The sequence below is a fragment of the Dermochelys coriacea genome, chromosome 7, assembly GCF_009764565.3.
Source record: "Dermochelys coriacea isolate rDerCor1 chromosome 7, rDerCor1.pri.v4, whole genome shotgun sequence".
Lineage (NCBI taxonomy): Eukaryota > Metazoa > Chordata > Testudines > Dermochelyidae > Dermochelys > Dermochelys coriacea.
The window spans coordinates 29911663-29937317 of NC_050074.1; the positions used below are offsets into that span (position 1 = coordinate 29911663).

The 25655-nt window shown below is 55.6% G+C and overlaps 1 protein-coding gene across 2 annotated transcripts; it reads right to left on the bottom strand.

Moving 5' to 3' along the window:
* Nucleotides 1-597: 597 nt before the first annotated feature.
* CNIH2 (cornichon family AMPA receptor auxiliary protein 2) lies at nucleotides 598-25196 on the bottom strand. Of its 2 annotated transcripts, XM_038410850.2 has the most exons (6): nucleotides 24624-25196; nucleotides 17553-17621; nucleotides 9265-9312; nucleotides 7830-7942; nucleotides 7427-7570; nucleotides 598-7201 (listed from the first exon to the last, which is right to left on the bottom strand). In XM_038410850.2, the coding sequence occupies exons 1-6, from the start codon at nucleotides 24702-24704 to the stop codon at nucleotides 7174-7176; spliced, it is 483 nt and encodes a 160-aa protein (XP_038266778.1). In that variant the 5' UTR covers nucleotides 24705-25196; the 3' UTR covers nucleotides 598-7173. The 2 variants fall into 2 exon arrangements, with proteins under 2 accessions (XP_038266778.1, XP_038266777.1); XM_038410849.2 differs by lacking the exon at nucleotides 24624-25196 and having other exon boundaries at nucleotides 5684-7201; nucleotides 17553-17714.
* Nucleotides 25197-25655: the final 459 nt, after the last annotated feature.

The window sequence follows — 25655 nt, forward strand, 5'->3', positions numbered from 1 at the left end:
TATGAGGCATGTTCTCTAAGCCTTTAATCATTCTCCTGGCTCTTCACTGAGCCCTCCAATTTACCAGCATCCCTCTTGCATTATGAACTGGATGCAGGATTCCAGCAGTGGCTGCACCAGCGCCACCTACGAAAGTAACAATCTCCTTTCTACTCAATCTTCCCCTATTTATACATCCCAGGATTGCATTAGCCCTTTTGGCCACAGATTCACTTTGGGAGCTCACATTCAGCTGATTATCCACCGTGACCCCCCCAAGCACTTTTCAGAGTCACTGCCTCCCAGGATAGAGTCCCCCATCCTGTAAGTGTAACCTACATTCTTTGTTCCTATATGTATAACTTCACATTTTGCCATATTAAATCACATATTGGTTGTTTGCACCCAGCTTACCAGCTTGTTTATCAGTGGCTTGTCCTTTTCATTATTCACTAGTCCTCCCATCTTTGTGTCATCTGCAGACTTTATCAGCAATTATTTTATGTTTTCTTCCATGTCATTGCTAAAAATACTAAACAGGATAGCGCCAAAATCCAAGCACTGTGGAACCCTATTAGAAATATATGCACCCAGCGATGATTTACAAATACAATGTGAGACAGATCAGTAAGCCAGTTTTTAATTCAGTTAATGTGTGCTGGAGTGATTTAGTATTGATCTGGTTTTTTAAGATAGACTTCTGTAAATCATTTGCCATGGTACCCCAGGATAAGTGTTCGACATCAACACTCATCTTTGACTCTCAAAAAAATATACCAAGTTAGTTTGACAGGCTCTATTTTCCATAAGCCTATGTTGATTGGCTTTAATTATACCACACTTCTTTATTAATTGAGTTCTGTTGTGTCAGTCATTCCATTATTGTGCCCTGGAGTGATAGAGGTGGGAGGTTCATTAGGATTTGGTATCTTTACAGCTCAGGGTTGAGTGTTTGGCTGTAGGGGGCTTTGAACCCATGTGGGGGACAAGTGCAGGCCCTGCTCCCTGCAGTGCTTAAAGTAGTCTGAAAAAGGAGTTGCGGGAGGAAGGATTTCAAGGCCATTATCTTTGAAAACTCATGGCGATCGGGGGAGGTCCCGGACGACTGGAAAAAGGCTAATGTAGTGCCCATCTTTAAAAAAGGGAAGGAGGAGGATCCTGGGAACTACAGGCCAGTCAGCCTCACCTCGGTCCCTGGAAAAATCGTGGAGTAGGTCCTCAAGGAATCAATTCTGAAGCACTTAGAGGAGAGGAAAGTGATCAGAAACAATCAGCATGGATTCACCAAGGGCAAGTCATGCCTGACTAATCTAATTGCCTTCTATGACGAGATAACTGGCTCTGTGGATGAGGGGAAAGCAGTGGACGGGTTGTTCCTTGACTTTAGCAAAGCTTTTGATACGGTCTCCCACAGTATTCTTGCCAGCAAGTTAAAGAAGTATGGGCTGGATGAATGGACTGTAAGATGGATAGAAAGCTGGCTAGATTGTTGGGCTCAACAGATAGTGATCAATGGCTCCATATCTAGCTGGCAGCCGGTATCAAGTGGAGTGCCCCAAGGGTCAGTCCTCAGGCTGGTTTTGTTCAATATCTTCATAAACGATCTGGAGGATGGTGTGGATTGCACCCTCAGCAAGTTTTCAGATGACACTGAACTGGGAGGAGTGGTAGATATGCTGGAGGGTAGGGATAGGATACAGAGGGACCTAGACAAATTAGAGGATGGGGCAAAAAGAAATCTGTTGTGGTTCGACAAGGACAAGTGCAGAGTCCTGCACTTAGGACGGGATAATCCCATGCACTGTTACAGACTAGGCATGGAAAGGCTAGGCAGCAGTTCTGCAGAAAAGGACCTAGGGGTTACAGTGGACGAGAAGCTGGATATGAGTCAACAGTGTGCCCTTGTTGCCAAGAAGGCCAATGGCATTTTGGGATGTATAAGTAGGGGCATTGCCAGCAGATCGAGGGACGTGATCATTCCCCTCTATTCGACATTGGTGAGGCCTCAGCTGGAGTACTGTGTCCAGTTTTGGGCCCCACACGACAAGAAGGATGTGGAAAAATTGGAAACTGTCCAGTGGAGGGCAACAAAAATGATTAGGGGACTGGAACACATGACTTATGAGGAGATGCTGAGGGAACTGGGGTTGTTTAGTCTGCGGAAGAGAAGAATGAGGGGGGATTTGATAGCTGCTTTAAACTACCTGAAAGGGGATTCCAAAGAGGATGGATCTAGACTGTTCTCAGTGGTAGCAGATGACAGAACGAGGAGTAATGGTCTCAAGTTGCAGTGGGGGAGGTTTAGATTGGATATTAGGAAAAACTTTTTCACTAGGAGGTTTGTGAAACACTGGAATGCGTTACCTAGGGAGGTGGTGGAATCTTCTTCCTTGGAAGTTTTTAAGGTCAGGCTTGACAAAGACCTTGCTGGGATGATTTAGTTGGGGATTGGTCCTGCTTTGAGCAGGGGGTTGGACTAGATGAGCTCCTGAGGTCCCTTCCAACCCTGATATTCTATGATCTGTAATTTTCCACAGCTATTAAAGTGCCTTCACAGCTGCCTGCCCCTCCTCTCCGGCCCTATTAACTGTACCCCCACCTCCTCCTCCTCCTCCACACCTCCTTGGGAAGAGCGCTGTAGCAGGAGGTGGGGCAAGCAGCCAATCAGAGCCCCTTTGCCCAGCACTTTAACCCTCGCCTCCACTATAGCCCAGGCCTGCTGCAACACAGGGATGCAAGGGTGGGGAGGGGACCAGACAGGGAGCTCTGGCTCATCCTGCCTTCAATGCTGCTGACATTGTCATTCTGCCTCTTGCCACCAGGTGTCAGTGTGAGCCCCCAGCACACCAGGCCCTTTGCTCAGGGAAGCAAATGGAAGCAGATGTATTGGATCCCCACAAACTTTCCTCAGCAGATGCCCTGAGTTACAGGGGCGCTGGAACCATGTGTACAGTGGAGGCGCTGAGAGCCATTGAACCCATCCGTAAATGCTGGATATGATGGAAACCGCTTCAAGCCAGGGGGGTGCAACAGCACCCCCAGTTCCAGCACCTATGCCCAGTTATGAGCCAGGGACCTCTATATGGGCCAGAGCAGTTATCGGTTCCCACCCCAGCTCTGCCAGTGCCCCTCAGTCCTGACCCACAGCCCCCTGATAGCCCAGCCTTGGGCTCCCCTTCTGTCTCAGGGTCTGTTAGTTAATTGCTCATCATCACCTTCCAGCTACTCCCCCAAGAGCAATTAATTCTGCAATGCTGACCACAGCAGTTGTGGGGAAGGCTCCCAGGTCTCCTGCCAGGTCCATCACTTCCTTTCACTGTGAATCCAGCACCTCAGTCAGCAGGGATGGGTGGGGGCAAGAAAGACAGATAAGCTCTCCCCCACTGTCTTTCCCTCCACCTCAAGCTCTGACTAACTCCCCCACCCTCCACTCTCCCCATTTCTGACATATCTAGAGGTTGCTGGCTCTTCCAATTAAGCAGAGATCTTGGGGATGGAGGGGGTGAATAAGGTGTGAACTCTCCCCCACCCCCTCTTCAGTGAGCTGAGACTGGAATCCCACTGTCCTGACACCCAGCTCATCCCACCAGTTCCATGGCCTGTCCTGCAGTGAGGCCTAAAACCTAGTAGTCCTGACACCCAGCCCCCACCTCCCACCACTCTAACCAATAGACCCAGATCCCACAGGCCTGGCAGCTGGCCTTCCCAACTCTAACCCTGACACACCTTACACAAGCACCATCACCCATGCCTGTGCGCCCAAAAGCCAGCACCTCTTCCCCCCGCCCACAGGGAAAGGCCCTGTAGTTCATTCCCTGCACCCCCCCATACGAGTCTGTTTCCCCCGCACTGGGGCTGGCTGGGCTATGGTGCCTGCCGCCCGCCGCTCCCCCGAGGGTAGGACACAAACACACACGCTTGCTCCCCCAGCCCAGTCTAGGTGCGCACACATTAACTATCCTGCCTTGTTTAATGTGGAAATGGAGTGAATCGAGGACAAATTCATGAGCATTGCAGTGGGCAGGGGGAAGCTGAGGGTAGCCCCAGGGCCAGCAGCTGGGGTCCTGTGGCTGGAGATGGGGGCCAGCTGGAAGCGGTCAGGTGGCAACTCACCTAAACAGATTAAATCCATCAGCGCTGCAGCTCATGGCTAATGTGCTGGAGCAAGTAGGGAGAACAGTGAGCACTGGCCATTACATAACAGCTCCCACCCTGGAGGCTGGGCCCCTACCGTTGCATCTGCCCCCATCCCCCGGCCAAACCCCAAAATGCTGATGGGTCATGTCTCAGTGCCAGGCGGGGTGGGGGAGGAAAGCTGTATAAACAGCCCCAGCACACCACCCCAGAGGCAGCTGCTGCTCACTGCCAGGCGAGGGAACCCCTGTATAAACAGCCGCCATGCCCCACCCCAGAGGCAGCTGCTGCTCACTGCCAGGAAAGGGATCCCTAGTGCCACGGCTGTGATGGCGCCTTCCCAGCAGATCAAAGCCTGGGGGAGGTGGCTCTTTGCCAGTGCAGGGTTCGCGTTCTCGTTCACAATCTCTCCCTGGCAGCATAGTGACAAATTTGAGCTAAGACTGAATAAATGGCCCAGAAAACAGCAGTTGCTGATTATTCTCTAACACGTCAAAGAGCTTTGCAGCCCTACAACTGCCCCAGGAGAGAATTTTACTGAGCTCATTACAGAGGGGAAACATGTCAGGGAAGAGGCGCGGACCTAGGAACCCTGGCTAACAGTGTGCGCCCCCCCCCAACCCCAGTCCTCTCCCAGTGGAGTGACAGAGCCCTGCAGGCCCCACAGGGCCCCCCCCGCCCTCGCTAAGCCTCTAGCCCCACTCCCACCAGCTGGGGAAAGAACTCAGGAATCCCTGCCCAGGTTCCAGTAGTGGGAATGTCGCTGGGCCTGGCTAGCTGGGCTGCCCCATAGGGACTGAGCTCGCTGCCTACACTGTGACTATGAGCCGCTACCCCCCCCCCGTCCCCGCACAGCAGCTAACCCTGGGGTTGTCCCTTTGGCTCAGGCAGAAGTCACAGACCAAGCCACCGCTGAGTGACTACTGGTCTACTGGATGGGTGTGTGTACGCAATGGGGGAGTGTGTTTGTGTGGGGGTGGGGTGTCCTGCAGGCTGTGTGTGAGGCTAGTTGGGGGGGGGAAGCCTGTAAGTGGTGTTGGGGGGCAGGGGTTTGGTCTGGCAAGAAGGGATGAAGGGCTGAGCCCGTGGGTGTATGCCCACTAGTGCTCAAGGGCTGCGTACACTCCAACAGCAGTGCCTAGCCCTGGGGTGAGGGCACACATCCCATCCTGGCAGGCTTTGGGAGTCCCTGTGGTAAGGGACACTCAGAAGCAGGGCTGCCAGCAGTCCCTTATTACAGGGGATGTACGTCCCTTATTTTTTCATCTCAACAAGCTCGGGGGGGGGGGGGGGTACGGCTTCTTATTGCTACATGCTCCAAATTCCAATAACAACAATATCGGGCGGCCGGGTGGGGGGCTACGAAAACAGATCCTTAGTTTTTAAACACAAGGGGTTGGCACCCCTGGAAGGCCCCTGTGCTGTTGCAGTGCAACCCAGGTCCCCAGTGCCCTGGGGGCTGGGAGCAAAGACACGTCCCCAGGAGGCCAGGATTGGTGCGGACAGGCTGCCCAGCACTTCACAGTCCCCCACAGCAGCAGTGCCAGAGCACGACGACGCCCCCCCCCCAGCCCCGGCAATAGTCTGGGGCCTGCTCAGACCCGCTCCAGTGGCTGCAGAGGGGGGCAATGAAGCGCTATGGCAGGGGACCGGATTGGAGCTGGTGCCCCCGAGAGTGGAAAGCGCCACCCTGCCCTGTGTCCGTATTGGAGCCAGCGCTCCCTGAGGGCTCATTGTCCCACCTACAGACATCAGGAGGCCAATGGGGTGCCGTTTTTTTTTGTTTGTTTGCAAGTTTTTATTTAGCCACAAAGTTGAGGATTGTTTAGCCAATGTTTCTTTCATACACAAATGCCCCGCGTGAGGGGGGGGGTGGGAAACAACCAAGGGGGGGGGTGATTTCCCCCATCCACCCCAACACCTGTAGACAGCTCTGGCACCAGGGTCCCTTTCTGTGTGGGTCTGACCCCAGGTGGAGGTGCGGGGGGTGCGGAATCCCCTCCTTCTAAGACCAGAGGTTTCCTCCCCAGCACCGAGCCCAGAACAGCTCCCCACGTAAAATAATGGGGCACTCTGCATGAGACCCCCCCCCCATAGGATAACAGGTCACCTCCACACACAGGGACCCCCATCCCACTTTCTGGACTCAAGGCCCAAATCTGAGTGCACCCCAAAATCCTCCCCCCAACTTGGTAATGAGGGTTGGAGGGGGCTTGACATTTGCAGTGGGTGGGGGTGTCATTGTTCAGCCTTGATCCCCTTCTCCCTGGGGGGTCTAGTTGAGGCACCCCCTGGGCCCCCAGCCCCCACTCCAGACAATAGCTCCTGGTAACAAATTCAACACTACAAACACACAGAAACACCCTGCCACGCCCTGGCATGTGTGGGGTTTGGGCCTGCCCTGGGGTGGGGGTGGGGGGGCAGGGGCTGTGCTCCATAGGTTGTGGGGAAATCCTGGGTGGGTTACATCCCCTGAATTAGACGTAAATGTGTCCAACAGAATAACAACCCTGGTCCTGGGGGCATCAGCCCTACCCCCACATTATAATGACACTGCAGGGGAGAGGTGCCCAGTATCCAGCTCCCCTGCACCCTAAAATGGGTTTAACAGTGGGACAGGGTGCCCCACCCCCTCCCTGCCCCCCAACAGACTGCCTCACAATGAGGTATGGCAATGGGGAGTGTCACAGCTGGGCTGGGGGAGGTCACCCCTGCCCTGGCCCCCATCTCAGAGGTGGGGAGGGTACATCTGGGAGGAGAAGCTCTCTCCTCATGGGCACTGCAGAAATGAGGGGCAGCAGGGTTTAGTGAGTCACTCAAAACGCGGGGTGGCCCTAATATGGGGAGGCCCAATGTCTGATCCTGCGAGTCGTCCAGCGATGGGGCAGAGCCTCAAATCCATGGGGGCGGAGCATCAGGCCCATGGGGGTGTTGGAGTTTCAGGGCCCCCCCTGTGTTCCAAGCATCTCTTGCGCTCTCCTAGAAACAGCTGGTTGGGGGTAAACCCAGGAGTCCGGGAGCAGCCACTGAGATAATTGTGGGGTCCCCCACTCAGTCCTCTTAGAAACTCACCAAAGTATAAACCATACTGGGGAGAGAAAGAAAAAGAGACACCCTGAAATGCTGCAGCATAACAGAGCTGCAGGTCAGGAGTGAGGGGCACAGGGTCTCAGCACCAGGCACACAGACCTGCACCCCACCTCAGAGACAGTGTACCGCAGTATTGGGTAAGGGATCCCGGTATAGCCTCCCCAGAGGAGGCTGCATCTCAGCCCCTGGTAAGGATTCCCCAGAGACCGTGTTGGGGCGCTACCTGTACAAGTAGTAGAAGAAGGACAGCAGATAGAAGGCTAGTTTGCACCATGACTCCTTCTGGCAGTAGTTGAGGATGTCGGCGTTCATGATGGAGACAGCATCGTACATCACCTCGGACCCGTCTGCCGGGCGGTGGAAGTACCTGGGGGGCAACGAGACCAGGGCTCAGCGTCTTTGTCTTCCCAAACGCCTCATGCAAGGGGCTTCCTGTAGTGCTTAGGAAAGACCCCCTGCTAGCCCAGCCACGCCCACAGCTCTGCCAGTCCCCCCCGCCAGCCCAGCCCTGGGCACCCCGCCCCGTGTCCTTCAATCCCAACCTGTTGCCCCCAGAGGCTGCACTCCCTCTCCCCACAAGCTGTCCTCTCGAGGAGGGCTGGCTCCCAGGGCGCAGACCCACTCACCTCCAGAGGTGGTAAAAGAGCAGAGGGATGTTGAGGCCCAGGGTGACCCACTCTGCTGCACACAGGAACATGAGGCAGAAGAGCCCATGGATGGAGTATTCAGGGACCACGAGCTGGAAGAGAGAGCAAGCCCTGGACAGTGGGGAAATAGACCGCAGGAGTCCTGGCTCTAGGGTTGTCAACCCTCCAGGATTGTCCTGGAGTCTCCAGGAATTTAAGATTAATCTGTAATTAAAGATTATGTCATGTGAGGAAATCTCCAGGAATATGCCCAACCAAAACTGGCAACCCTACCTGGCTCCCAATGCCAGTGGCGGGTAGATGCCACCTCAGCACACTGTGCTCCCCACATGCACCCCATTAGTATTCCGCGGCTTTGATGTGGCCGTGTCCTGTCCTGCCAGCAGCCAGGTATAAATAATACGGGGGGGTATTCTCAGACAGGAACGCAGAGCAACACACAACAGGGAAACTGACACAAACAGCACAGCACCTCCCCAGGGGCACCAGCTCCAGTCTGGCCCCAGGGCAGGGGAACTGCCTGGCTCAGGGTAGCCCGGAATAGGATATGGGGCCTTTCCTGGGGGAGGGGGCAGCTCTGATCTGGCCCTAAGGCAGGTGGGGACTGGCTGGCTGGCTGGGGGGATGGGTGAGGGTTCAGGAGGGTGTGGGAAGAAGTGTCAGGGACTGTGAGGAGAAGATGCTGGGAGCCTAGGAGGAGGAGGTGCGAGGGGGGGTTGGGGGCTCAGAAGGCTGTGGGGAGAGGTGGGAGGGGGGTGGCTGTGTGCAGGAAGCCTAGGAGGTGAAGGGGTGGGAGGGGGCTTGGGGGATCAGAAAGCCATGAGGAGAGGTGCTGCGGGCTTCAGGGAGGCAGTGCAGGGAGCCTAGGAGGGGAGGGGGTGAGAGCAGACAAGGCTATGGGGAGAGATGTGGGGGGCTGTGGGGAGGAGGTGCAGGGAGCCAAGGGGGTTGGGAGTTCAGGAGGCTGTGGGAGAAGTGTGGGGGGGAGGGCTGTGGAGCTGAAGTCCAGGGAGTCTAGGAGGGGAGAGGGTGTGAGGAGGTGCAGGGAGCCTAGGAAGGGCAGGAGATGGGAGAGGGTTTGGGGATTCAGGAAGCTGTGGGAAGAAATGGGGGGGGCTGTGGGATGGAAATTCAGGGAGCCTAGGAAGGGGAGGAGTGATGGAGCTTGAGGGTTCAGGATGCAGTGGGGAGAGGTGAGGAGGCTATAGGGAGGAGGTGCAGATGTTCAGAGAGGTGCAGGAGTTCAGGGGGCTGGAGGGTTCAGATGCTGTCAGTTGCTCCCAGGTTGGGGGTTCAAGAACTGGTCATTCACTGTTTTGGCAACTGGTAGAGCTAAGACATAAGGGGCAGGGATGGGGCCACACGGGGGGACACACAGACAGGGTGAGGCAGGGACAGGGACACACGGACGCACCTTTCTCAGGAGGCAGCAAATCCGCTCAATGTTTTTCAATCGCTCTCGCTGCAGGGGGGAAAGAAACAGGGAATTAGATTGAGAGCTGGCACAGGGGAGGGCTGAGAGAAGGGCGTGAGGCAGGAACAGAGAGGGGTGTTCAAGCCAGGTGGGAGGGGCTGGGAGTCAGGACTCCTGGGTTCTATACCTGGCTCTGGGATGGGAGTGGGGTTGGAATGTTAAAAATCAATGGTTATAGCCTATTTAGGAAGGATTAAGTGGGCAAAAAGGCAAGGGAAATATAGCCTTATGTGTGTCTGAGTCACCGACAGCTCAGAACCAAATGATCTACAATGCTTATGGATCAATGTCCTAACAGATAAAGCAATAGATTGGTTACTAGATGGTGTCTTCTACATGCCACCAAATTCACTAGAGAACAGGATGCCTGGCTCCTTTCACACCTGTTTTTAATGAGTAGAGGGGGAATGAACAGTGTGATCATGGAGGCTTCAATCTGAGTGACATATGCTGGAGGCCTCTTGCTGTCAGTGCTAAAACATCCTTGGAATTTCTATATATTATAGATTGCAATTATAAATGACAATTTCCTAGCTCAGAGTGTTGCATCCAACATGAGGGAATTCTATATTAGACCTCATCTGGACAGATAAAGAGGAATTGAGCACAGAACTAAAAATTTGTTGTTGCTTAAATGCAAGCGATCATGATTTGATCACATTTGTTACATATAAACAGAATAAACCCCAAACTAGCAATATATTAACTTATGTTTAAAAGGTCTTGCTTCACAAGGCTGAAAGCTAAAAGGAACCAAGTCAGCTGGGAGGCAGAATTTAATGAGAAAAATGTGAATGATAATTAGGAATTGTTTAAGAACATTTTAATAGAAGCCTAAAAAGCCACAATCAAGAAAGAACTCACCTCACTTAGAGATGAAGTGAGGGCAGTTCATTACAATAAATGAACGAGACAGACAGATACAAAAGGAAGAGAAGGGAAGTCAATCGCCATGAATATAAATCAGAAGCTAGGAATTGTAGAAAATTAATAAGGGAAGCAAAAGGACACAAGGAGTGATGTTTGGCCAGCAGAGTTAAGGACAATGAGAAGGAATTTTTTCAAGAATGTTAAGAACAAAACAACATTGGTCCATTCCTAAATGGAAATGGCAAAATTGTCAATACTAATGTAGAAATGGCAGAAGTATTCAATAACTATTTGTGTTCTGTATTTGAGAAAAAGCCAGATAATGTGTTCATATCATATGATGATGATGGTGATGAAACACTTTCTATTCCAATAGTAATTCCGGAGGATGTTAAACAGCATCTACTAAAGTTAAGATTAGGGCTGGCTCCAGACACCAGCGAACCAAGCAGGTGCTTGGGGCGGCAAATGTAAAAGGGCAGCAGGAGGTTGGGCTCTGGGGCAGCAATCCACGCTCGGCAGCGGTGGGAATTCGGCGGCCACTCTGTCACAGCATGTTTCACGCTGGGCGGCAATTCGACGGCGGGGACGTGACTCTTCTTCGGTTGCCAGCAGCAATTCGCTGGCCACACCATCACTCCGCTTCCGTGTTTGGCGGGCAGGATTCTGCCTCCCCGTTCGGTGGTAAGTTTGGGTTTTTTTGCCGCTTGGGGCAGCAAAAACGCTGGAGCCGGCCCTGGTTGAGACATTTCTTAATCAGCAAGGCCCTATAACTTGCATCCAAATGTATTAAAACAGCTAACCAAGGAGCTCTCTGGACAATTAGGGTTGATTTTTCAATACGTTTTGGAGCACTGGAGAAGTTCTAGAACAGTGGTTCTCAACTAGGGGCCTGGGGGGGGCTGCGAGCAGTTTTCTGGGGGTCCTCCAAGCAGGGCCAGCATTCAACTCACTGGGGCCTAGGCTCACATTAGACTCGCAGGGTAGAAAGCCATCTGGGCTGAAGCCAAAGTCTGAGCAACTTAGCTCTGCAGGGGCCCTGTGGCATGGCGCCCCAGGCAATTGCCCTGCTTGCTACCCCTAACATAGGCCCTGGGTTTTATATGCAGAAAACCAGTTGATGTGGCACAGGTGGGCTGTGGAGTTTTTATATCATGTTGGGGGGCCTCAGAAAGAAAAAGTTTGAGAACTCCTGTTCTAGAGGACTGGGAGAACACTAATGTTGTGCCAGTATTTAAACAAGGTCACCTGTGTAATTATAGGCTTGTCAGCCTGATATCAATCACAGGCAAGACATGGGGCTGCAGATATGATGGGATTCAATTAATAAAGAATTATAGGAATGTGATATAATTAATGCCAGTCAACGTGGGCTTATGGAAAATAGTTCCTGTCAAACTAATTTGGTATTTTTTGATGAAATTCCAAGTTTGGTTGATAAAGGTAATAACGCTGATGTAATATATTGAGACGTCTGTAAGGCATTTGATGTGATGTTGCATGACATTGTGATTCAAAACCTTGAACAATACAAACCCAACATGACACACATTAAATGGGGTTAAGCTGGTTAAGTGGTAGGTCGCAAAATGTAACTGTACACAGGGAATCATCACTGAATGGGAGTGTTTCTAGTGGGGTCCCAAAGGATCAGCTCTTGGCCCTACGCTACTTAACCTTTTTATCAGTGACCTGGAAGAAAACATCAAATCATCACAGAATGTTTGCAGATGACACAAAGATTGGGAGAGTAATAAATAATGAAGTTAGGTCCCGGATACAGAGCGATCTGGCTCCCTGGGTAAGCTGGACACGCAAACAATGTGTGTTGTAATATGGGCAAACGTAGGAACAAAGAACACAGGCCTGGGAGCATTCTGCCCTATGAGGAGTTATTCCTTCACCTGGCCCAGCTGTCCCCTCCACTGTGCCTACCCTGGGCAGAGTCAATCCCAGCAACCTTGGGGGCCCCAAGCCAGGGACTGCAGCTGGGGCCATCGCTCCCACTCCGTTTCCCTAAATATAAATGGTTCTGTGTGACCTGAATTCCTCTCCCAGCAACTCTCAGGACTTTCAGGACAGGGAACTCTGACAAGGGCTTGGGGCTCATGGCGGATAATCAGCTGAACACAAGCTCCCAAGAGCGATGCTGTGGCTAAAAGGGCTAAGGAGATCCTGGTGTGTGTAAACATGGGCATCCCACTAGGAGAAGGGAGGTTCTGTTACCTCCATATGTGGTGCAGCTCTGGTATCACAATGCAAGAGGGATGCTGATAAATTGGAGGGCTCAGAGAAGAGCCATGAGAATGACTAAAGACTTAGAGAATATGCCTCAGAGTCAGAGACTCCAGGAGCTCAATCTGTTTAGTTTAACAAAGAGAAGATTAAGGGGTGACTTGATCACAGGCTAGAAGTACCTACGTGGGGAACAGAAATTGGATAATGGAGCTGCAATAGAGCAGCCGAAGGTCTAACCAGAGCCAAGGACTGGAAGTTGAAGCTGGACAAATTCAGACTAGGGATAAGACACCTACATTTTTAACAGTGCAGGTAATTAAACGTTGGAACAATTTATCCAGGGCTGTGGTGGATTCACCATCGCTGGCAATGTTTAAATCAAAATGGGATATTTTTCTAACAGATCTTCTCTAGTCTAGTGCAATCAGGAGTTAATTCATGGAAGTCCTATGCCCTGTGTTATATAATCATAGCAATGTAGGGCTGGAATGCACCTAACACGATCATCTAGGCCACCCACCTGAAGGAGGCAGGACCAAGTAAACCTGGCTTACCCCTGCTAGGTGTTTGTCTAACCTGTTCTTAAAAATTTCCACTGGTGGGAATTCCATTGCTTCCCCAAGTAACCTGCTCCAGCGCTTTAATTAGACCCTGGAACAAGCTATACAGGAGGACAGACTAGATGATCACAATTGTCCCTTCTGGCTTTATAATCTAGGAACCTTGTGGTTAGAGCAGGGTGTCGGGGAGGAGGGGAGCCAGGACTCCTGGGTTCTATTCTCAGCTGTGGGAGGTGAATGAGGTCTTGTGGTTGGGGAGGGGAGGGTGTACATGGATACCCACTCTGGGAATTAGTTTTGTGTGTCGGGGTATTGCTGGAGCTGGGGTCAGGGGTGGGGTGCAAGTAGCCATAAAGACACCTCCTTGCCCTTATATAGGGCTGCAGTTTGCAGAAAGTCCAAAATGAAGGTGGAGCCCAAATCCCAGGCCCTCAGGGGCCGTACTTCCTTCCCCCCAAGTTGTAAAGAGGGTTCAGGCTCCATCATTCACATCATTGTCTGACACAATGTGTGACCTTAGTTAGGGCTTGTACAATACGCAAGTCAAGGGTCTTGTAAGATCCTACATAAACAGTGAGTCTAAGCCCTACACAAACACAGACAAGACCCCACATAAACCCCAGACATTAAGCCCTGCACAAACACAAATACTAGACCCTACATAGACAGAGCTCAAGAGAAGTGGCTCCGCTTGTGCTCCCATGAGGGGAAAGGGAACATTTACATTTCCAGTTTCTTCAGCATGAACCCCAAGTCAAGTGGGGCCCCAAAACCATGAGACTAGCTTTGAAATCATGTGCCATTGGGCTTGTATTTATTGGCTCAGCGCCTGTGGGGTGCCTCCAGAAAGGCAGATCCCAGCTTCTCCCCACAAGGGAGAGAAAGTTTCTGGGGGGTTTATATATGAAAGCCACGATTCTCAGAAGATCCCAGGACTCTGGGAGCTGGGAACTTAAGGGCATGTCTACACTGCAATAAAACACACATAGCTAGGCCATTCCATCTGACAAAGGCGGGTAAGGCTTGGGCTGAGGGGCTATGAAACTGCTGGGGCTGGAGCCTTGCCTCTGGGACCCCGAGAGGAGGGAGGGAGCCCCATGATCCTGAGTCAGCTGACAGGGGCCAGCCCGGGTGTTTGGTTGTAGCATAGACATGCCCGAAGACACCAAATGCCACGATCAAACCCTGAGACTGGGCAACAGAGACTTCAAATGGCAGCTTTTTCCAACAGAGACTCAGCCTGAGAGGATTCCAGCTTTGGAATCCTGGACACCCTGCTGGTGTCCCTGTGCTGGCCCGTACCCCCTGCTATCCAGCCCTGGGCTCCCCACACAGCTCTGTCAGAGCCCCTCAAACCCGCAGTCCCTGCTATCCAGCCCTGGGCTCCCCACACTGCTACTGACCCTGCAGAGAACAGAAAGTAACTTGAGCTTCATCTGGGGGGACTGAAACCTCAGTGTCTCTTCCCTTTTGCCACCCAGTGAACCCCAAACCCTGGCTGGATCCGTAACAGGAAAGGCAAACTTTCAAGCAGAACTCACACAGCAAGTTCCCCCCACCTGCTCACCCCCTCTTGAGCACAGCCAGACCCCCGAATTCACTCTGCTGTGACCCCTCCCCCCCATCTGAGCAAGGCCAGCCCCCAGAACCCACCCCCATCAATTTCCCCAGCTCCTTCTCTCCCCTCCTCCTTCACCCCCATCTCATCCCCACCAGCCCCCAGTGGCCCCCAGATCTCAGTTCCCCTGTGGTAAATCCAGTCACCCAGCAACAGCAACGGGATGAGGGCTGGATTCTGAGCTCAGCTTCCCCAGTCAATCAGAGCAGTGCTTACTTTGTAATGAAAGAGGTGCTGGGGCTCAAGCCATTTTTTACATTCATACCTGATGCAGCCAGCCCAGAGGTGCTGGAGCTCGGCACTGCCAAGCCCAGAGGTGCTGGGGCTCAGCCCTGGCACAAATTAAGCACTGGTCCAGAGTCAGCAAGTGCAATTGGGCTAGGGACAAATTCTGAGCTGAGAGCCTGAGTAAATCCAAAGTCACCATCTGCCTGCGATGGGGTGTGGGCCAGAGTCTGATGCTGGTTACCTGGGATAAATCCAGAGTCACCCCTGACTGCACTGACAGCAGGACCGGATTCTGGTGTCAGCTCCCACAGGTTGTGTCCAGAGTCACCCCTGACTGCACTTGGGGTCAGAGCTGGATTCTGTGTCAGCTCCCACAAAGCATATTCAGAGTCACCCCTGACTGCACTGGGGTCGGGGCCAAATTCTGGTGTCAGCTCCCACAAGGTATATCCGGAGTCACCCCTGGCTGCACTGGAGTCGGGGCTGGATTCTGGTATTAGATATGAAATGAGGTTACTCCAGTACTGAAATGTTAATGAATAGAATTTGGGTGAGAGTGGATTCTAGGATTAGAGCAGGGGGGCTGGGAGCCAGGACTCCTGGGTTCTATTTCCCTTTCTCATCCCTACTCATTGCATGACCCTGATTCAGTCCCTCCCCAATCTGTGCCTCAGTTTCCCATCAGTCAGGCAGATGCTGTGTGCGAGCGGGGAGGTGGTTGACTCCAGGGCTCTGGGCTGCACAGACAGGGAGCATTCTGCCCTATGAGGAGTTATTCCTTCACCTGGCCCAGCTGTCCCCTCCACTGTGCCTACCCTGGGCAGAGTCAATCCCACCAACCTCGGGGGCCCCAAGCCAGGGACTGCAGCTGGGGCCATCGCTCCCACTCCGTTTCCCTAAATATAAATGGTTCTGTGTGACCTGAATTCTTCTCCCAGCAACTCTGTTACTGCAGCTGACACACAGGCAGCACACAGGGCTCGCCACCCACCAGGACACCTGAGTTCTATCCCCCACTCCTGGAGGGGAGGGGGGTCTAGTGCAGTGGTTCTCAACTTTTGGGGGCTCAGGACCCATTTGTAAATGTTTATGGCCTGTCACGACTCAGTAAATAGTCTGGGGGGCAGAGGCCTTGGGGTGGTTTCGGTCAGACGCTGCCCCCAGGACAGGGTTGGGCACTGCGTGGCACTCATCCCACAGCGGCAGCTGCTCTGCTGGCTGGGCTAGTTCCAGGCATTGCAACCTCTGGCGGTTGCGGCGCTGCTCAGGTTTGGCCCTGCCCATCTGATTGGACCAAATGTGTGTAGGTGGAGTTGTGACTTGGCTCTTGGGGTTACAGGGCCGCCACTCACTCATATTTGGCCTATCTGGATGGCTGGGCCAAACCTGAGTGGTGCTGGGACCGCAGAGGTTGCAGTGCCTGGAGCAGGGAGAGCCCAGCCAGCCCCATGGGCTAGGAGCTGCCACGTGACCCTTTGAAACATTCTGCGAACCAATTTTGGGTCCCCACCCCCTGGGAAATGCTGGTGTAAGGGGTTTGAGCAGGAGGGAGAGGGAGAGTCAGGACTCCTAGGTTTTATCCCTGGCTCTGGGGTGGGAGTGGGGTTTTTCCTCAGGTCTGCCACTGACCCACTGTGACCCATAGCAAGCCCTTTCCCCTCTTGAGGCCCCAGGCTGCTATTCCGCCCCCGCAAAATCTGGAGGGCACTGTTCCCTCTAAGCTGTGCATGTTCACACAGATCCTAAACCCCACACACACGGTGAAACACCATACGCACAAAAATTTGCACAGAAGAAATTTTTTGCACACACGGCCTGTCAAAAATTAGAGGGAACACTGCTGGGGGGGCAGTTGTTAGTGACTGTCAGCAGCACCTTTAATTACAGCTCCTCGACCCCTGCACCTGAGCACAGCCAGCCCCCAGAACCCACCCGTACCTTGACCCCCATCTGAATGGGGGCTGCTGGGATAGCAGGGGGTTGGGGGCTGGGACTGAAGAGTATCAGCTGAGCATGGAGGGAACAGGACCTAGGGCTGCTGCAGGTCAGGACTGAGGGGCATCGGCAGAGCTGAGCGCGAGCCCAGGGCTGGGCTAGCAGGGGGTTAGGGGCTGGGATGGAGGGGCACCAGCACTGATGCAGCTGGATCAAACTAGGCAAAGAGAGATGAAAAAGCAGCAAGCAGTGGGGTTGGGCCAGGGGTGTAATGAGGAGAGAAGGAGGGGTGGGGCACCGGGGAGGAAAAGGAAGAGGGGTGAGGGGATGAGAGGGGGTGGGTTGGTGCAGAGCCGTGGAAGCCTGTTGAAATCCCAGCCCCAGAGTAGTGTTGACACCCCCCTGGCAGACCGGCCCCAGTGGCTGATGGGAACTTTGGGACCTTCCGAAAAAACATTTGAGTGACACAAACTTCAGCGCAGCACAGCCAGCGGGAGCGAACCCAGGAGTCCTGGCTGCCAGCCCCCCAGCTCTAACTCACTAGACTCCCCTTCCCTCCCTGAGCTTGGATAGAACCCAGGAGTCTGGGAGCCCTGCACCCCTCATGCCACCGTCACTCATTTATGGCAGAGGATGGTTGAGTAGACACCACATTTAAAAAATATAGGAATCACATGGGCGACATGGGCAGGGGGGGCATGGCAGTGGGTGAGGGGGAGAGTCAGACACAGATGGACACAGAGACAGACACACCTCTCCCACCACATCTATTGACTTACTGCCCTCGCAGGGTTCCCCTGGTCAATGGGACTCTTGAAATCTGTGTGCAGCTCGTCAAAGGCGATGATCTGTGGGGGGAGAGCAGGGTCAGAGACAGCTGCAGAGAGATACAGATACTCCCGGCCCAGCCCTGGGACACGGCTAAGTCTGGGGTGGGACATGGGGGCAGTGTATCCAGGGATCTCTTACCCAGTACTGAGATGCAGCTGCCTGTGGGGTGGGGTGCAGGGGGTGTTTATACAGGGATCCATCCCCCCGAACTTCCCATGGGGGCTCCCCCATTCATTGAGGGAAGGGTAGGGAGTTCCCAGGAGGGTCACCCCGTGAAAAGCAGGCTGGGGTGGGGGGGTGAGTCACACAAGCCCATGGTGGGACTGCCTGAGGACATGATCACCTAGGCAGTGTCTGACCCAATCCACACAATCTTATTTACATATGCAAATCAGACCCCATCCTGACAATTTGCACTGGGTGACCCCAACTGAGGGCTGATGAAGCCAGAGAGGAGCATCTGACAGTGCCACCCACTGGGGCACCCAGCCATACCCCCTCACACACACACACACCTTCTCAGCTCCCCATTCTGTCACCCTTGCTCTCTAGCCCTTCTAGAGAATGGGACATGGGGCCTTCCCTTCTATGGCGTGCTGGCTCCAATCCAGCTCCAGGGCCAGGGGACTGGCTGGTTTGTGGATACAGGAGGTGGGGAGGAACGTCTAGACGGACCCTACTGCTAACAGTCACTGCTTGATAAACTCCCCAGAAGTGATAAAGCTGACAGGAATTCACCAGTCTCTGCTGCTTTGCACTTCCATATCAATAATAAAAATAGCAATGATCAGAGCAGGAGTCTGGCTCCCAGCCCCTCCCTGTTCTAACCACTGGCCCCTACTTCCCTGACAGAGCTGGGATGGAACCCGGAGTCCTGGCTCCCAGCCCCTTGAACTCATCTGCCCCCTGAAGAGCCTGGATCCATCCTCCCCCAGGCATTACCAGGGAAGTTAGCTCCCAGCAGGATGTGGAGGGACTCAGCTTCCCTGGGGGTCCAGTTTCCTCCCCCGACTCCACATGGCTTTTCCTGGGCTCCTGCCAGCACAGCCGGCTCCAGAACAGCCAGCCCCGGAGCCCCAGCCAAATGGGGTGACTCAGCCACTGCCTCCCCATTCTCCGGGGGCTGGGAAAGATCTGGTGTGAGACAGTGAGGGGCTGGGGGAGCCCCCAGCCTGGCTCAGAGCCGATACCAGCACCCAGAGCCTCCTGGCTCCCTGGCATGTGCCCCAGCCCCAGCTACTCCCGTCACCAGTTTCCGGGCTCTCAGAGCAGAGACTCATCAAGGTGATGGGCTGAGACACACAGTTCTGCTTTGCTGGTGCCCCCAGTCCTGACCCTCAGCCCCCTGCTAACCCAGCCCTGGGCTCTCCCCCACCCCCATAGCTTTGATGGTGTCCCCTAACCCAACCCACAGCCCACTGCTAACCCAGCCCTGGGCTCCTCTCCAGCCACAGTCAGATCTGAGCTGCATTTGGTACCTGTCAAAAGCAACAATGAAGACTACAGGCGCCTGTCGGGGTTGCTTAGCAACCTCACGCGTGGCTTCTGTGCCTGGCAGGGGAGGGATTCTGCTTCAGCATCCTCCCCCCATAATCTGAGCCCTAGGAACAGCCTGCAAGGCCAGCTGGGGGAGCAAGGAGCAAGGGACGGGTAACGAGGTGGCTGGCTGGACCATTTAGCTGCTGCTCTCTGTGGCTGGGTGCCTGCCCCGCAGAGAATGAAGCTGAGACCCCACAAATTCACCGCACACACCAGGCCCTAGACAGGGTCCAACACTCCAGCTTGTGCTGGGACAGACATAATTTGGTGACAGGCACAATGGGGGAGATTAGGGATCAGTGTGTGCTGGGAGTGGGGGTGGGAAGGTGGGAAGCCCAGGGCTGGAATAGCAGGGGATTGGGATTGAGGGGCACCAACAGAACAGGGTGGCTGTGGGTCAGGATTGAGGAGCACTGGCAGGACTGGGGAGCTTTGGATCATGACTGAAGGGCACTGCCAGAGCTGGGGGCTGTGGGTTGGGATTGAGGTGCACTGGCAGAGCACGGGGCTGCGGTCAGGATTGAAGTGCACTGGCAGAGTTCGGGGGCTGCAGGTCGGGATTGAGGGGCACTGGCACAGCTGGGGGGCTGGAGGTCGGGACTGAGGTGCACTGGCACAGCTGAGGGCTGCGTGTGGGGATTGAGGTGCACTGGCACAGTTGGGGGCTGCGTGTGGGGATTGAGGTGCACTGGCACAGCTGGGGGGCTGCAGGTCGGGATTAAGATGCACTGGCACAGCTGGGGGCTATGGGTCGGGACTGAGGTGCACTGGCAGAGCTGGGGAGCTGCAAGTCGGGATTGAGGTGCACTGGCACAGCTGGGGGCTATGGGTTGGGATTGAGGTGCACTGGCACAGCTGTGGGCTGCGTGTGGGGATTGAGGTGCACTGGCACAGCTGGGGGGCTGCAGATCAGGATTGAGGTGCACTGGCACAGCTGTGGGCTGCGTGTGGGGATTGAGGTGCACTGGCACAGCTAGGTGCTGCGTGTGGGGATTGAGGTGCACTGGCAGAGCTGGGGACTGCATGTGGGGATTGAGGTGCACTGGCACAGCTGGGGGGCTGCAGGTCAGGATTGAGGTGCACTGGCACAGCTGTGGGCTGCGTGTGGGGATTGAGGTGCACTGGCACAGCTGGGGGCTGCGTGTGGGGATTGAGGTGCACTGGCAGAGCCCGGGGGGCTGCAGGTCGGGATTGAGGTGCACTGGCAGAGCTGGGGGCTGCGTGTGGGGATTGAGGTGCACTGGCACAGCTGGGGGGCTGCGGGTCAGGATTGAGGTGCACTGGCAGAGCTGGAGACTGCGTGTGGGGATTGAGGTGCACTGGCACAGCTGGGGGCTGCGTGTGGGGATTGAGGTGCACTGGCACAGCTGGGGGGCTGCAGGTCAGGATTGAGGTGCACTGGCAGAGCTGGGGGGCTGCGGGTCAGAACCAAGTTGACCCTCAGCCCCTCCATTTCCCCCACACCCAGCACCTGCCCAGAATTGGAGGGAGAGAAACCAGCTTGTGACCCACCCACAATTGGCTGCCTGGGAACCGGTCACCGGGGCAACAAGATGGTTTCCAGCACGGGGGAGTGCGCGGGAGGAACTTTCCCTGCTGCTCTGAGGGGTCAGCACCTTGATTTCCGATCGCCTGAGTCCCCCGATCGCCTGGGTCCCTGATCCCAGTCATCTGGGTTCTGAGCCTGGGAAAGGGCAGGATCAGGGCTCCAGAGCAATTCACTGCTTCTATTCAGAGAGGAGCCCTGGCTGGGGGAGCTCCCTCACCCAAAGGTGCTGGAACTGGGGGTGCGGGGATGCTGCCGCACCCCCTGACTTGAAGTGTCTTCCATCCTATCAAGGATTTACAGTTCAATGACTCTCAGCACCCCCACTATACAAATTATTCCAGCAGCCCTGCCCCTCCCTCCCCACATGGATCTCCCAGGACTCTGTCTCGAGTCTGGGGAACCATTCAGTCCCTGGGCTCCCCGGTGGTGAGAGGGCTGCTTACTGCTGGGGGGGCGGGAATTACAGGGGGGCACCATCTCTGATAGGAGCTTGGTTGAGGAGACCCGGCAAAGGAATGTGCAGACACATGTGGGCTCTCCCATGCAGCCAAGCCCCCGCAGGGGCCAGGCCCTGTCAGAGGAGTGGGGGCCCTGGGCTGGGGCTCAGGACACCTGGGTTCTGTTCCTGGCTCCACTGCAGATTTCCTGTATACCACTGCGCAAGCTGTTTGACCCCCTTGCCTCAGTTTACCTTCCACTGCTGGGTGGGGAGGGGAATCTATGATTCCCAAGGGCTCAAGTGGGGGCAACAAGAGAATGGGGCTGGGCCCCCCTCAGCACACAAAGTATTATGGGATGTGCCACAAGTTCAGGGAGGAAAGGTCACTTATCTGTGGGGTGCTGGAGTTCAGTGCAAACCCCTGACCCCCAGCAGAGAAAGGAAGGAGGGCACCACAGCACACCTCTGGGGGATACTGGGCTGGATGGGCCATTGTGTGGCCCTGGGGCAGAGCACAGAAGGGTGTAAATGGCCGGGGGGGGGGGCAGGGCAGTGACCAGTGTTTAATTTGTAATGAAAGAGGTGCTGGGGCTCAAGCAATTTCTTTACATTCGTAACTGATGCAGCAAGCCCAGGGTGCCGGGCTCAGCCCTGGCACAAATTAAGCACTGGCAGTGACACAACTTCACTGTCAGGACCCCTGGGGGGTTAGATGCGGGGGTCAGCAAGGCACAGAGCAGCCCGTATCTCCATCCCCACAGCCATCTGGGATAGCTGCTCCCAGGGCTCAACCCTGGCCACATCTGGCCCTAAAACCTCCACGGCTGTGCTGCAGGGTGGGCCTCAATAGGGAGCGCTGTACTGCAGGGAGCAAAGCAGGGGGCTCAATAGGGGGCACTCCCTCCTCGCAGTCATTACTGACCCCACTGTGGTGCTGTGAGGCAAGGAGCGGGGCAAGACAGGGGGCGCTGCAGGGAGCGGGGCAGGACGGGGGCTCCACAGGGGGCAATGTACTGCAGGGCGCAGAGTGGGGGGCTCCGCAGGGGGTGCTGTAGTGCAGGGAGCAGAGCGGGGGCTCAGCAGGGGGCGCTGTACTTCAGGGAGAGGGGCAGGACAAAATCCTTACATGTCAGGGGCTCTGTTCACACTCTGTTTGGTACGTTCCCTTTTGCTTCTGACTGGAGCTGAAATTTTTCCTTGGACTGTTTCTTGATAAAAGTGCCATTTCTGGCCAAATCTGACTGGCCTGTTTGCACGTTTTTGGAATGAAAAGGTTTGGCAGTTGGTTTTGAAATGACTTTTCAGAACGAAATTCATCGATTTTTTATATAGAAAACCATTAAAAGTTGGAAAAGGTTGAAATGGGAACCAGACGCTTCCATTGACCCCAAATGCCTGGGGGAGGTGGTGGGGGGGGGGTTGTTTTCTTTTGTGGGAAATTTCAAAATATTTTGCTTCTGTTCCAGGAAAAAATGTTGAATTTGTGGAATTTGCCATGAAACGGGAATTGCAGCTCACATCCAGCCCTACTCCTGTGTCCTCCTAGGGCACTCTTCAGACAAACAGGATTCTGCTTCACTTCCTGTCCTAAACTATTGTGTGACACAGTCCTGTTATCACACACACATCCTGCCCCCCGAGGCGGCTGCAGTTCAGTGCCAGGCAAGGGATCCCTGTATAAACAGCCCCTGCACCCCACCCCAGAGATGGCTGCAGTTCAGTGTCAGGCAAGGGATTACTGTATAAACAGCCCCTGCAGTTCAGTGTCAGGCAAGGGATTACTGTATAAACAGCCCCTGCACCCCACCCCAGAGGTGGCTGCATCTCAGCACCAGGGGAGGAAATAGCTGACAGCCTGCAGCTCCCAGACCCACCTGGATCGTTGCTGCCAGGGACAGACCCCTCTGGCCAGGGGTCAGGAATGGTCCCTGTTTCAAATGCATCCTATGCCCCAAACACTGCTGGTGCTCCTCACTCCTGTAGCTCCCTGCCATCCCAGCCCTGGGCTTCCAGCACCCCACAGCCCTGCTGGTGCCCCTCACTCCCAACCCCCACAGCCACATTTTCATCCCTGACTATTGCAAAGATCATTGCCCCAGACAGCTGTGGTTGGAGCCCTCCCATGACAGGGGCAAGTGCCAAAGCAATTGGGCACTCTGGGGGTGGGGGTGGGCAAGGAGGGGGATGACATAGCTGTGCTGTGATGCCCATGGGGAGGGGGCAGGGATGAGGAGGCAGTAATCTGGGATACAGGAGAGACGGACCCATGCTGTCTATGCAGTGGAAAGCCAAGCCAGACCCGTGTCCGAGTGGGGGAGCCCAGGCTGGGATAGCAGGGGGCTGCAGATGGAGACTGAGGGGCACCGAGGCTAGGGTAGGAGGGGGGCTGCAAGGCAGGGCTGAGGGGCACTGGCGGAGCTGGGGGTGCAGGGCTAGGAAGGGGAGCGATGGGGAGACCTCCCTCCCAGAACCAGAGGAGTTAAACCCACCACCCTGTTACTGATACCCAGAGCCCATCTTGTAAACAGATGTAGTTCCCATGGCAACCAGCGCCGGGTTCCCTAGCTACGGCTGAGAGAGAAGGGGGGCTACATCGCGGGGAGCCCGGGATATGCAGCAGCCGTGGAACAAAGGGGGGGGGCGATCCAGCGGAGGGCAATTTGGGGGATCCACGGGGGATCTGGCCGGGGGCAGGAGAGATCCTGCACGGGAGGGGGTTGGGACTGGGAGAGAGGGATCGGGCTGCGGAGGGGAGGGTGTTTGGGGAAGATCCGACAGGGAGGGGGATGGGAGGCAGTTGGGGCGACCCGGGGGAGCTGGGACACAGTGGGGAGCCACGACGGAGGGGAGGCTGGGGGGTTCTGGGGGGCAGCGCAGGCAGACCCCCCCCCATCCCCCCAACCCTGGGTTTCTTAGCTACGTCGGCTCCATATCACCACCAGCACCAGCATCGCGCACACGCACACACACACACACACACACACACACACGCACTGACGGGAGCCCCGGTCCGGCCCAACGCCTCCCACCAGCTCGGTCTGGGGAGTAAGCCCCAGACTGGTACCGGGCAGCCAGGGCGCAGGGCCAAGGGGGTGGTGCGAAGGGGAGCCTGGCGATGGGAACCGGGGCTGGGGCGGTGTCGGGGTGATGGGGGCAGGGGGCGACGGGGCGCAGAGGGGAACTGCCTGACTCTCTTTCATCGCAGAATTATTCACGGTTCTTGTTATTCTTTAAAGCGGAGACTCAGGAACAGCCCGTCAGCCGGGGACCGGGAGACGCGGGGGCGGGGGGAGCAAGCAGCGAGACTAGCCCGAACCCCAGAAACGGGGCTGCATGAACGGGGTGAATCCGGCCCGATCTCCGGGGGCCCCTGGCTGCCAGAGGAGGCGGCCCGACGGGGACACGGGCAGCCTCCCATCCCACAGCCCGGATCCCCCCATCCCGACCCCCCCCCAGCACCGAACCCCCTCCCCGATCCCCACCCGCACTCACATGCCAGATGACGAAGAAGATGAGCGAGGCGCACAGCACCAGGGTGAGCATGTAGCAGAAGGCGGCGAAGGTGAACGCCATGGTGCCAGGACGCCTGGGTCCCTCCGAGCCCGTCCGGCGTGGGGGTCTCAGCCCGTGCGGCCGCCCATGAGCTCGGGGCGCCGCCGTGGGGAATCGGGGGGACCCGCCCGCCTAGGAGCGTTGCGGAGCCCGGGGCCCCATCGCTCCGGGACCCGCCTCAGTTCCGCTCAGCTCCCGGCTCCGGTTCTCGACCGGCTCCGCCGCGACTGCCAGCCCCGGCCCCGCTCGCAACCAGCCGGGAGGAGGAGCCGGGGCGCAAGCGCAACCGCGTGTGAGTGTGAGTGTGGCAGAGAGAGGGGTGTGAGTGTGAGACAGGGAGGGGGGAGTGTGAGTGGGTGGGCTGAGTGTGAGGGGCTATGGGTGTAAGACAGGGAGGGCGTGAGCGAGAGACAATGGATGGTGTGCATGGGTGAGACACGGAGGTGTAGTGTGTGTGAGACAGGGAGAGGTGAGTGTGTGAGAGACAGACGGGGGAGGGATGAGACAGGGAGGGGGTGAGTGTGTGAGACACGGAGGGGGTGAGTGACAGGGAGGGGGTGAGTGGGTGAGACTGGGATGGGTGTGAGAATGAGTGAGACGGGGGTGTGAGACAGAGGGGGTGAGACAGGGAGATGGTGAGGGTGTGAGACAGGGATAGGTGTGAGTATGAGGAGGTAGGAGTGTGAGATAGGAAGGGCATAAAACAGAGACAATGGATAGTGTGTATGGGTTAGACGGAGGTGGAGTCTGTGTGAGACCGGGAGGGGTCTCTCAGTGTGACAAAGGGTGTGAGGCAGAGACAATGACAATGGTGTGTGAAACACAGAGCGAGGTGTGTGGGAGATAAAGAGGGGCTAGGGGAATGGGCCTGTGTGTGAGAGGAGGAGAGATGGAAGGGGGGGTGCCAGAGTGAGAGACAAAGGGGCTGTGTGAGAGAGACAATGGTGAATGTTGTGGGGGGGATGGGGAGGG

Coding starts and splice junctions, on each gene's coding strand:
- CNIH2 (XM_038410849.2), bottom strand. CDS start 17,714: ATGTCCCACCCCAGACTTAGCCGTGTCCCAGGGCTGGGCCGGGAGTAT. Junction 9,313..17,552: donor AGGGGAACCCTGCGAGGGCA/GTAAGTCAATAG, acceptor TCCCCCCTGCAG/CGAGAGCGATTGAAAAACAT. Junction 7,943..9,264: donor TTTGCTGCCTCCTGAGAAAG/GTGCGTCCGTGT, acceptor TCTCTCTTCCAG/CTCGTGGTCCCTGAATACTC.